The sequence below is a fragment of the Notothenia rossii genome, assembly GCF_949606895.1.
Source record: "Notothenia rossii genome assembly, chromosome: 8".
Classification (NCBI taxonomy): domain Eukaryota; kingdom Metazoa; phylum Chordata; class Actinopteri; order Perciformes; family Nototheniidae; genus Notothenia; species Notothenia rossii.
In genome coordinates this window covers 13,672,701-13,685,687 of record NC_136906.1, presented here as the reverse complement: position 1 = coordinate 13,685,687, position 12,987 = coordinate 13,672,701, and the positions used below count along the sequence as shown (strand labels likewise).

Genomic DNA, 12,987 nt, shown 5'->3' with positions numbered 1-12,987 from the left:
GAATGCATCTCCTGGCAAAAAAAACATAAAATACTCAAGGAGCTGCATTGTCAAATTGTAAAACTGGTATACTGAATTACTCATGAAGCAAGTATTAATGTGACCATGTATCTATCTTTGTGACTAGTTGGACTAAACACCAGAATTCTAGGTAATACAGATTTAAGATGGAAAGTGGATCCCCTGCAATTTAAGTCAAGTTCAATGTTTTGGAGAGTCTTGCATTGTGATCTTTTGCAAACATCCCATCTGCTTGCATTATGCTATTTATTATGCCTATTACCACATGCCCTTATTTTCACTGCCACAAACCATGTGTTGTAGGGATATTTGTTTCAAAGAAGAGCAGCAGTCCTTAAAAATGTGCAGTTTGTAAATGTCAGTTCTCTTTAAATAGACTGAGGCAACATTTCCTAAAAAGAGCAATGGTACAATAAAAATAAATGCTTATGGGGTAGATCCACAAAACAAAATTCACATTCCTTCTTCATGCAAATTATAAATTCAACCAACAAAAGAGCAAAACAAATTGCCTTGAAAGGTTGAAGATTACTTACAAAATACTTCTCCCAACATGGGTCCCACTCTCCAAAACATCTAATAAAGTGGGCATGGATGTTTTCTGTCATTTAACACTTGTTGCAGATGCTTGCAGATGAACTGTCAAGCTGATTGAAAAGCTGCAGGGCTGAAGCTGCAAAACTCCTGAGTGCAAACATATTGTGAAGGGTGTCATACATGTAGCTGCAGGCTGAGCTGTCACTGAGCACTGAGGAGATCATGGTGGATTTATTGGCCGTCAGCTCAATAATTGTACAAATAACTAGCAAAGAACAAGAGCTTCGATAGTGAACAGATAACACCCAGTCTCACAGTCTGCGTACAAATTACACGACTTTGCAAAGGCGTGCAATAGATACGCAGAAGTCCGATTTTGCGTGCATATGATACGCTGATATTGCACCTCAAACATTACATTAACAAAGAGATGTGGCTTCAGGCTTGATCGCCGTTCCAATGACAGTTTTAATGTTTCCGGTGCAATAAACGACACAGTAGCTTATTGGGTTATGGTTAGGGTTATGGTTAAAGAAATGGCAAAGATATGTAGAAAATAAACGCATTTAAGATACGTTCATAACAAACGTAATGTGGGAGAAAATGGTAGAAAAAAAAACGTATTTGACATATGTTCATAACAAACGTAACATGGGAGTATCATATGCACGCAAAATCGGACTTCTGCGTATCTATTGCACGTCTTAGCAAAGTCGTGTCATTTGTACACAGACTGAAGAGAGTGTGTTGGATAACAACTCCTTCCAAGGTGTTACTTCATGCTGTAGAAATGTCTATAACAATTGCCTTGTAAATGCCAACAATAATATATATCGTACAAAATGTCAAGGCTTATAAGACCCCTGAGGGTTCAAAAGTCTCCAATGTGGCGATCACACAGAGAGAGAGAGTCGTCAAAGGCAGTTCCATACCATGAGTACTTTGTCAACAACACAAGTGTACACAATTACAGCCTCTTTGTGAGAGGAAGTGTGGCTTTGGTTTCCATAAAACCTGCTGTATAGGGTTGATTGAATTTAATAGATCTGCTTGATGCTATATTTATTATCTTAGGGCACTGCAGTAGGAAAAGGATCAAAGCATTGATCTGGAAAAATATCAGTCCTGCTTCATGTTCATGTCCAAATCACAAACCGGCTTTGAAACTGGCTCTTCCACTCTATCAGCATATTGTACATTTAGTCTTGAGTTATCCTTAAGCGTTTCATTCTCACGGAGTATAACATGAGGAGTTTAGTGAAACTATGCAGGCAGACAGACAGACAGACAGACAGACAGACAGACAGACAGACAGACAGACAGACAGACAGACAGACAGAGAGAGGTGAAAGACAGCAAAATAACAGGTGGTTTAAACCCCCTTCATATATTTTCTCCATCTGACCCGCATTAATTTCATACGCTATATTCTTCCTTAATGTCATCTCATTTACATTGATCCTCCTCAGAATACTTACTTGTCTTCTTTTGAACTACATTCTTTAACCATTGTCTAATCATATCTTTGAGTACCGCACATTACAGCACATTCCCATAGTGAAGTGGCTGCAGAATACAAAACTTCTGTCTATTTGCATCTAAATGTCAATTTATATTATGTGAGCTGCTGGCTAGCATATGTGTGTGTGTGTGTCACAGATGACGGAGTAAGATTTCTGCTTCTTAGAATCAATTATTCAGTTATTTTAATATATAGTTCGTTTACACTTTCCACTGCAGATCCTTTAAAAAACGTCTTAAAAATAAATGGATTCATCTAAAAACAAGGCCTTGATTAAGATTGAAATGTCTTAAATCAATTTTACAAAGGTCCTAACATGCTAAGACATTTGAAGTAAGATCTTTTTTTGTCTGTTACTCCAAAAACACAAATTGTAACATCTATATTTACTGAATACCTCCACAAAACATTTTTTAAATCTAACTTCCCCTTAGCTGTAGGAACCCGGTTTCCATCTACCTCTGTTTTTTTTTTTTACGTGTAACAAGACAGCAGTTGATGTTGTTGATGTACAGTAATATGTGTGTGTTTGTATGTCCACACCCCTGTTATCAGTGTGTGGCAGATAGCCCTATCACTTGGTTAGGACTTAAAGTGAAAGAGACGGGCAAGAGGCAGATGGAGACAGTTTTTTAACATAAAACTAAAAGTAAGGCTATAATTTGAAGATGCCACCTTGAACGGTGATGGATATGTGATCATTATCTATTTGCAATATTTTAGACCAATTACAGTTACGTTTATGATTTTGTTTAAAGTTCCTTATCTTCACCCACTTTCTAGACACACATTACACTACTCCTATGTCTATGTATAAGCCTCTGGGTCCAAAAGCTGTGAAGAGGCACTATATATGACATCATGTAGACACAAACATGCTCTGTAGGGGAGCTGTTATACATTACATCAGGCTGAACATTCCGTAGCTCTACATGTGTATGTTTATCTGCAAAAGACAGCAGAAAGATATACTTTACATGGAGTCTTTCGAAAAAAGGAATCAATTAGAGGGGATTCCCACCTGGTGCACATTTTATACTTTAACCCACGCTAATCTCACACACCCATAAACTATACCTCCCCCCTGTTTGTCAAGTGTTACTCAAGTATCAATAGAATTCCCAATTGATTCATACGGATACAAAGCCTCCCATCACATCTTTGACTCCCACAGACATTGTGTGCAAACTGCAGGGATCGATTGTGTGGGAACGTATGCTGGCTCACAGCTGTGAGAGCAGCGGAGAGCAGATGCAAACTGAACATGTGAAGGGACCAAAACATGAGTAACCGGTCAGGAGTGAGAAGAACAGCTATGAAATGGCGCAGTTGTTACAAAGGCTAAAGTCTTGAATATGTGTGCAAATCATAAACCCATAATGTTAACAACATATGAAGTGCTCTCTTTACTGCTTTCAAAGACATCGTTATCCACAACAGAAGGTTTGTTTTCTCTTTCTCTCCAATGTCTGGTGAGGCTGCTGTGTGGGCAGCACATTAATCAATCTTTGGCCTGGCCACAGCCGACCTTCTCTCCACTGGTATTCCCACATCGAACAACTCCGAGCGCATGTTTCTAAAACTTAGACTATTTGGTATTTCTTTGGATAGAAAGCTCTAGGAACGGACAAAATACAAGCATTAACGACTTAAAGAAGGGATTTTAAAGATCAGTCCCAGAAGATCTAAAGAGGGCAGGAGATGGCAGGCCTGTTTTTCCTATATTCTGACCCAGTAAGGTCTATATAAAAGTAGTGCAATCTATAAATAATGCTGAAGATTTGGGTCAAGGGTTTTAATTGCTACAGTTCATTTGTGGATAGGTGAAGTTCAGTCAAGAAATGTAACAGCTTCATAATCTGCATAGTCATGGTTTGGGTGACAACTATAATAATACACTAGTAAATAATGAATATATTTATTAAAAACTGACACAAGATCACAAATATATGCTGGAGCTGGACGATGGAATGCATTTCAAAGTAATAAAAATACAAAATATAACTTCTTCTCAACTGAAACTAAAAGCAATTGTTATCATAATATACATTGTGTATAACTTAAATGCGAGTGGGCTTTGCTACTCAGCCAAGTTAACTGTCAATTATTATTAGGTAAACAATCAGATTTTAAACATTTTATAAAAAATGTTTTTACCAACTTCATTATAATTCCAGATTCTGATATTAATAGATTTTTTTTCAGGGTGCAGACTGCTTGTTGGTCCTGATAATACAGATAAATAAAGTCATCGGCATAGCTATGAAAATATATATTTTACGATAACATATGTAACAACCAAGCATATAGATAAAATAGATGGGGGCCGAGCATAGAGCCCTGAGATACTCCACAGTTTAGGAGGTCAGTAATCACTAGAGCAATGTCTCTGACAAAACAGATTTAGATGTTGTGGTCTGTTGTATCAAATACAAAGTTTAATTGTATTAAAATCTGGCTGAACCCAAACCTTCATCCCTACCAAAACATATATTTACACATTTTGTAGAGCAGTGTCATTTCTACTCTTTTCCAGATAGAAACTTGAGATCATGGAGATGAAAGCTTTCTTTATTATTTTATTTATAATTATATTATCACAGCAACCTAATCCAGGACAATTGACATTTCCTGCTGTTAAACTGAGCCTGCAGAGACAGTAAGGTTGACGTCTTCTAGGTTAACAAGGGCAATGTTTGATATTATCAGCTGTGCATGGGGAGATATTAAGTAGAGACACAGCTGTGTCCACACACACACACACACACACACACACACACACACACACACACACACACACACACACACACACACACACACACACACACACACACACACACACACACACACACACACACACACACACACACACACACACACACACACACACACACAGATACATCTAGAACAATACACTCAATTCTTCTTCTTTCTCTTATATTACCCACCTTAATAATTTCTCCATTTCTCTTCCTCAATTCTCGAGGCACCCCACCCCCCACTAGTGACCCTTCCACTTTCTACAGGCCATATTTTTACTCCAGGAATTTGGTTCACCCTTCTTTTTTTTAAACACACACACACACACACACACACACACACACACACACACACACACACACACACACACACACACACACACACACACACACACACACACACACACACACACACACAATCTGGACCCCTGCATCTTGATGTAACACAGTTGGTATTCGCAGGAGGGGGCGTGAAACACCAGTTCCAGATGTTACTAAAGAGTATTTTACACTAACTCACTCTTACCTATGTACAGTTAAATGTATATATCTTCATATTTCGTGTGGTATCCAAGCTGAATAGGAATGTTTTGATAGTTGATATGCCAGGTTAAATAAGGTTAGATAAATAAAATACATTGTCTTTGCCAAAAAGGAAAACTTGGAGAGGATTTTTGATATGCTCCAACGTCAGCTGTATTGCTCCACTTCAGCCCTTGTATTATACGGTACACAACCTCAAACGTTTTGTTGAAGCAACAAGAAACAACCTCACATTTGTCTTGTGCTCTTCAGATCATGTCTGGGTAGCAGGCAGAAATCGTGAACAGATGTCCACACAGACTGAAGTGCTGAATGATTCAGCATATTTTCCCAATTATCCCGATCAAATTCAGAAATTGAGTCTGTGTAGTGGGCAAGGAGGAGATGTCAGAGAGCGTGACCTCAGCCATCTTCTCATCTTCTCGGAAGGTGGTGGCGAAGTCCATAGGGACTTTGCTTGGCAACTGGAAGGTCACCAGTTCAAGTCCCGAAAAGACCAAGTGCTACCGAGGTGTCCCTGAGCAAGGCACCGTTCCCTACACTGCTCCCCGGGCGCCGTACATAATGGCAGCCCACTGCTCCTAACACTAGGATGGGTCAAATGCAGAGAAACCATTTTGTTACATAGTACCTGTACTACGTAATGACAATAAGTTGAATCTTCTTCAATCTTCAATTTTGCATTTCGATAAACTAATACCCTGAGATGATCATGTTTTTCATGCCAGGGACAAAAAAGGAATTTAAAGAAAAGATCCCAGTGACAAGAAATGAGAACAATATTTCCTTTCATGATGACATTCAACATCTGCAAAGAGATGGAGCAAATAACTTTTTCTTAAAGAACAATGTGGGGAGCCTTGTTTTGTCATCAAAGACCTCTCTTTTGTTTCTTTTCCCCCCAACTTCTGTTTATGTTCCCCCAACAGATCCAACAGAGTTACTATTTGTGTTTATTCAATTCTGACCCTGTGACTTTAAGCCCTGCCCCTGACCCTTAAAAACAGTGCTCTCTGTTCATGGTTTTCTCACGCAGATCTCTTTTACCCCAGCACCACAAATATGCACATGTTTAAGTATTTAGAAGTTGTCTGTAGAAGCATTTTCAGAAAATTATTTGGCCTCTCTTGTTTACTCCGTCTTCGTGTCTGACTTGTTTAGTCTCTGCTGGTGTTTACATGGAGTTTGTTAAGGTTTCACCACCTGTGACACACATGTGTCTTCCCAAAGTTACAAATGAACAAATGCTCATAAACTTCACAATAGCATACACATGCACTCACACTTAATAAAACATGTTGGGAATCTTCATAGAAAGCAGTGTTTATTCTTTACAGAGCAAAGACAGTTTTGCGCACACAAAGAGCACCTCTACGAACACACACCCCTCCTTTCAGTCTTAGTGTTTTGACAGATGTTTGTGTGTTTGTGTGTGTCTGTTTAATGTTCTCTATAGGGAGCAGATGATCTCTTGCAGGCCTCTGCAAATCCTACACATGATGTAGTGAAGTTTATTACAACACAAAGTGCTGTTCACATGTCAGTCTGTGTGCTCACAGCTGGGTCATCTGGACTACTGATATGTTTCTGACTGAGCCAAACCATCATATTTTGTTACAAAGAAAATAACAATTTTAAAAGGTCAAAGTCATAATGGACATATCAGAGAGAAGCCAAGACACTGCCTGCACACGTTAACGCTCATTTCTGCAAAACCGTTTTTCCTTTTTCTTCTTTTCCCTCTGTCGGTACTTTATTATTATTATTTTTTTCTATCTTTCCAGCGCACAAATCCAAATGCTGACTGTTACCGTAGCAACGACTTTCCATGTACTTCCTAGCAAGCGTGGTGTTAAACTGACCAGGAGTGCAGCAGGGCTGGAAAGAACAACAGCAATCCACAGTGTGTTTGTGCATGTGGTGGAGGCCTTACCACCAACAGAGAGGGAAAGTGCAGGCCAGGGAGAGGTGGGAGTAAAAAAAATATCTCCCCCATAATACAGAAACTGTCCTGCCAGGAACATGTCTGTCATGGATTTGTGGAAAGGAATATTTCTATCTATTTGTCTTTGTGCATGGCATAACACAAGGGCAAAACATGCCTATCACAATATAGAGTCAACAGTGATCAAATGTCACCTTTTTCTCTGACCCAGAGTCCAAAGATATTCATTATATTATGCCTTAATACCACTTTATTATTATGTGAGCCCAAGAAAAACGGCAAATATCCACATCTGAGAACTTTGAATTGATTATCAACCGTAAAAGTAACCGATAATTTTCTGTGCTTGTGTTTGTTATAAAACAATAAAAGGTTCTGGTGAGAAAGTGACACCTGACACTTCAACTTGAGCTTTAAACCCACGTGTGCACAGAGAAAGAGCACTGACACCTCAGGTGTGTTAGGGTAAAATGATACGTCTTAAACCCAAGTCGTAATGTTCTTGTCTTTGAGACGTCTCATCCTTTCTGACTCTAGCATCAATCTTAGTTCCTACTAAATGTCTTGTCGATTGTCTGCTGGCCAGTGAGCAAGAAAGTGAAAAGAAAATTGTTACAAAGCGACAGCAAACGAAGTATCTGAGCTTTTTTTCAGTTTCATACAATTTTCTCTGATTTTGTCATAGAGAAATGGATCGAGAACCAGATAATAACTTCAACCTTTTTTTTCTAGGACTGTTTTATCGAGCCAACATATTTTATATGGGTTTTCAGTCTCAATATGCTTAACAGTGATACACTTTAAAGGTGGGGTAGGTAAGTTTGAGAAACCGGCTTGAGATACACTTGTTGTTATATTCCATGGAATGCTCTTAACATCCCGACAGCAATGAATATCTGAAGTGCTTTGACAAAAAATCCATGAAAAGATGTCATCTGTGGAAGCCGTACTGTAAAAAGCACGACCAATTATTTTAGCCGGCCCGGCTAAAATAACTGGATGGCCTACCTGCCTGTCAGCCTTCCATCTGTGCACAAACTTATCTCGTGCCCTCATTGGTCATGTGCGCGTTCGTGTGTGTTGGAGGAGGGGCTCTGTAAGGAAGTGGCAGATTTTTTCCGGTTGTGTATTTTCAAATTCTAGCGCACTCGAGCTGGTTTCTCCAAAATTACCTACCCCACCTTTAAGGTTCTGTGAAAGACACCCATTGCATAGTATTTAGTCGCACATGACACGGATTGGCCATACAACTGAAGAAAGGCAGTGTAATTTAACCGAGGGAACATGCACACTCACAAAACCCCTAAAAGGAAAATGAATGGACAAAGTGATTACAGGTGCAGAAAGGACCATGTCTACCCATGTTTCTGCTGTGACCATGTATTCTGCCAGCTTCTATCAAACCTCTTCACCAAGTCTCCCCCTCACTGTGTGATTCCACTACCTCAAAACCTTTTACTTTCCCCACTCCCCTGCCCCACTGAGGGGGGCCCACTTCCTGAAAAGTCCCTCCAACAAATCTTCAAGGTTGTTATTGCCTTGGCTTCTCTTACTTGGGTTCCCTCTGTCCAAAAGCTGTCTGCTCTCCATCCCTCCCTCATTCTTTCTCTCCTGCCTTTCTTTGAAAATAAAACTTATGAGAAGAAATGTGCTGATCTCAGCAGTCTCGCTGAAACAAACTGACTTTTACAGCTGTGACAGAGTCAAAGAATTAGGAGAAGAGATTAATCTTTCATATTTTTAGTTACGATTGTTCACTTGGTGATTAATGTTTCCATGCTGATCAGTCTTTTTTCCCCTCTGCTTTCGTGGTTGTAATTATACGGCACTGATTGCCAAAGATCCTTGACAGCCACATGGACAAATGACAAACAAGTCGAAATATGTTATATTAGCATGCAGTGTCAATACTGAGTCTGCATATCTGTTGTAGAACCAGGGAAATGGAAACATCTTCCTTTTTCCACACTATCAAGGTATCAATTGAGAAACAGAGGCAGGTTTCAATGTGCCAGTCTCAACAGGAGGTTGCTTATGGTCGTCAAAGTACAAGTTTAAAATGTCCCAATAGCAGCTCCCACATTTTATATGCGCTGATGCTTTTTGGCTTCTGACAAACTTTTTTCCATCCTTTCATAAGTCATACAAAAAAAATAGAGGAACAAGAGACCTCTAAGCGTTTCCCTGAGCCTCAGCCAGGCCAATCTGAGCCCACCAGGCACTGGGATTTCTTGCCATAGGTCACAAACCCAGAGCTGAACAAAGACACACACACACACACACACACACACACACACACACACACACACACACACACACACACACACACACACACACACACACACACACACACACACACACACACACACACACACACACACACACACACACACACACACACACACACACACACACACACACACACACACATTTAAGATTGAACTGATTGGCCCTGATGCTGCCGTGCATTTGTAGAAGTAGTGCCTGAGTGCTGCTCACATATGGGCAGGGTAAGCCTAACTTAAAACACATGTTTGTGTAAATGCAAAAAGCAGAAGTGGAGCAGCCTCGTCCCGCTGATAGAGGCCATGTGAAACCAAAGCCCATCAGATCTTTGTGTTCCAGGAGAGACAGAGCGAACGGAAACACATCCTGTTTTCCAATTTAACATGGAATAACCAAACAGTGAATCTGATTTAGAAAAAAAAGTGTATCAAATGACTATTGAGAAATATCCAACCAACTGTGACAAGGAGTTATGAAAACAAACACAGGAAGATGTGAATGTCCTGTAAAGTAAAATTCCTGCTTGAATATCATTTCACAATATTATCAATATCTACAGGGTTAAGAGGGTTAAAAAAAAAAAACTAATCTTAGAATCACACTTTAAAACTAATGTAACCTCATTACTTCTCTTTATATTTGGATTACCTCAATATAAAATGAAATGCCAAAACAAAACAATGTAACATTAGAAAAGAAGAGAGGTCATAATGATGAAATGGAAATGTAGCAATGGTTTCATTCAAGCCTCAATTCATTTTATGTCGTGAGACTTGTGAAGTGCTTTTTTTGTCTAATGGCTAATCTAAAACAAAAGGCTTTTAGAAAATCTCCCAAACATCTTTCTTGATTCATAAATCATAACTATTTCTGTGCATTTCCTAGAGCCACTGCGTTGTCCGTTTCCAGATTCTTAACATCTGAAGGGGTCACCCCCTCTGACCTTTCCTTGCTCTCTGTGACCTAACTCAACATCTGGAGCGAATTCAGCTGCCATGTTCCTCCCTCAGGACCCACACATTCATTATCAGACATACCCTAAACATGCAAGGAAGGCTGCAGAACAGGATGGAAACTTGCATAACATATACTTATCAAATCTGAAACTGGCAAAGCAGCAAGAGAACAAGTCCGGGGTGAGGAGAATCTGTTCAGGGATGACTCACTTATCTGCAATCTGTTCGCTGATGGGTTCAGTATTTTTAACTCTTGTGTTTGGAGGTTGACATACTCCAAGAATGCTTTGTTTGAGTGTCTGAAAAAGACTTGTGTTTTTTAGGCTGAATGACAAGGCCTTATGTTCTCTACACATAGAATATCATTTACTTGATGTTAACTAAAAAAAAAGCTCACATAATAAGAAAATAGTTAGAGAATTTGGGGAATACTCTTGCTCTTTTTCTGCTTCAGTATGCGTTACATGAGAAGATAAATGTGCAGTTACAGGCAGCAGCGTTAGCTTGAATCAAGACTGAAAATGGCTAAAGTTTTGCTTGGTTGAAGATCTTTTTTTTTTTTTTAGCATTATAGATGCTCATAGGCTGATTTTGTTAATCTTTTTGCCAGAGTCCGTCAAGCTGTTTCTCTCCATTTCCAGTCCCCTATGCTAAGCTAGGCTAATCGTCTGTTGATATAGCTTCAAATTCACTGCGCACATAATGTAAGTGTGCTGTTGATCTTCTTATCCAACTCTCTGCAAGAAAGCTAATCAGTATATTTTCCAAACTGTAAAAATCACTAGTTGAAGAACTGTAAATGTAAAAAGCTGCCGATTTCCTTTGCCCTGGGGTTTTGGACTGAGGATCAGACAAAGCAATTCATTTAAATACGTCAACTGGGGGTTAGGGAAGTTGTGATGGGCTTTTTTCATAAATAAATATTGTTAGGCACTTCACAGTTGTTTGATCAAATAATCATGAAAATAACATACAGAACTATCTGTTATAAAAGGATTGTAACAACTGGTCAGGTCATATTCTGTTCTGACAGATACAAGTTTGAGCCGGAAAATATTCTTTGGTTTCTTGCGACCAACCAGGAGGTTTGCAGCTATATACGGAATAACAAGATACATATTTGGAAAAAAGGGAGACCTATACATATTACAACTGTTGATCAATACTCCACCTGTATGTCCCCCCTTAGAAACCAAACACCATTAAAAGAGTAACACAAGTATAAAAGATAACTAAATTAGACTGTTTTTACTGTTCTCTCCTGTCAGGCCAGCTTACCTTCTTCGCAGCCTTGGAAAGCGACCTCCTGGTGGGCTTCTGCACCTGGCTGCTCGGAGTGACCGGCTGCTTGGACACCGAGCCGTTCTCCCGCTTCTTGCTTGGGGAGGATGGGACCGAGGATGGGGGTGGTGAGGGGGAGGCTGTGGGAGAGGAGGAGGACGGAGGTGAAACCCTGACGATGGCCATCTCTTCTGTGGGTGTGAGGCGGAGGCTGCGCAGACTTTCATGTGTCTCTTGGTCCACCACCAGCAACCTGGTCTCACTTTCCACCGCTTTGATCCGCTGTACCACCTGAGGGACGGGAGAGGAGGGTTGTTCACTGCTCATTTTGTTTCTTAAAAGAAGGATTAACTCCACAGCTTGGCAGCAGTGAAACACTACAGACTGCAGCTATAGGAAAATAACCCAATCGCATCAAATAATATTTGGTTAACCAGCTCCGTTAGAGGCATCCAGTCAGCGCAAAGACATCTTTTGAAATGATTTAACACATTCACACTGTTCTCAGACATGTGGGTGTACAGTGCCTATCACAGTGGTGATAGACATATGTAAACATTGACCAAAATATCAGACACTATGAACCATAAAATGGCAACTGATCGTAATATTTCAGGAATAAAGCCAACAATTTGATGATTTAGCCAATATTTTGTACTTTATCTTTGTCTTGATGTTTAAGAAAAGACCGTCTGATTAATTTAGTGCAAACATTTGCTCTGAATCAATCCTTCGTGTCATTGATGGAGATACTGGGCTCTCCAACCCTTGAATGTGGGCAAACATCATTAGATGACAAAACAAGCAACTTTGCAATTCTTTGTGCAAAGTCTACATTTAAAGCACCAGGGATGCAGAAACGTTCTGAGAGCTTCAAACACAACAGTCAACAGTTTGTTTTTATCTCTGTTTTAACAAGGTTACAGATAAACCTAATGTTCCTCTGCGAGCCTGGGAAAATGATTATCTGAGGCTGCTGTCTCTTTATGACAACCATTGCGAAAACAGTCTCTCAGCTCTAAGTCCTTTGACAGTGCATACCTGCTTCCAAACAAAGAGATGGTGCAGGTTAGTCACATGTTTCTAGTAAAGAAAACTGTAAGGTATAATTAGAAGCTAAAAGAAAAGTTATGTATT

The 12,987-nt window shown here is 39.7% G+C and overlaps 1 protein-coding gene across 1 annotated transcript in view; it reads right to left on the bottom strand.

Annotated features, from left to right (window-relative positions):
* Nucleotides 1-12,987, bottom strand: part of LOC307015736 (Na(+)/H(+) exchange regulatory cofactor NHE-RF2) — a 35,097-nt gene that overhangs the window by 21,322 nt on the left and 788 nt on the right. The window contains exon 2 of the mRNA XM_079644535.1: nt 11,848-12,141. Coding sequence (XP_079500661.1) covers nt 11,848-12,141 — 294 coding nt within the window. The remainder of the gene's footprint in view (nt 1-11,847; nt 12,142-12,987) is intronic.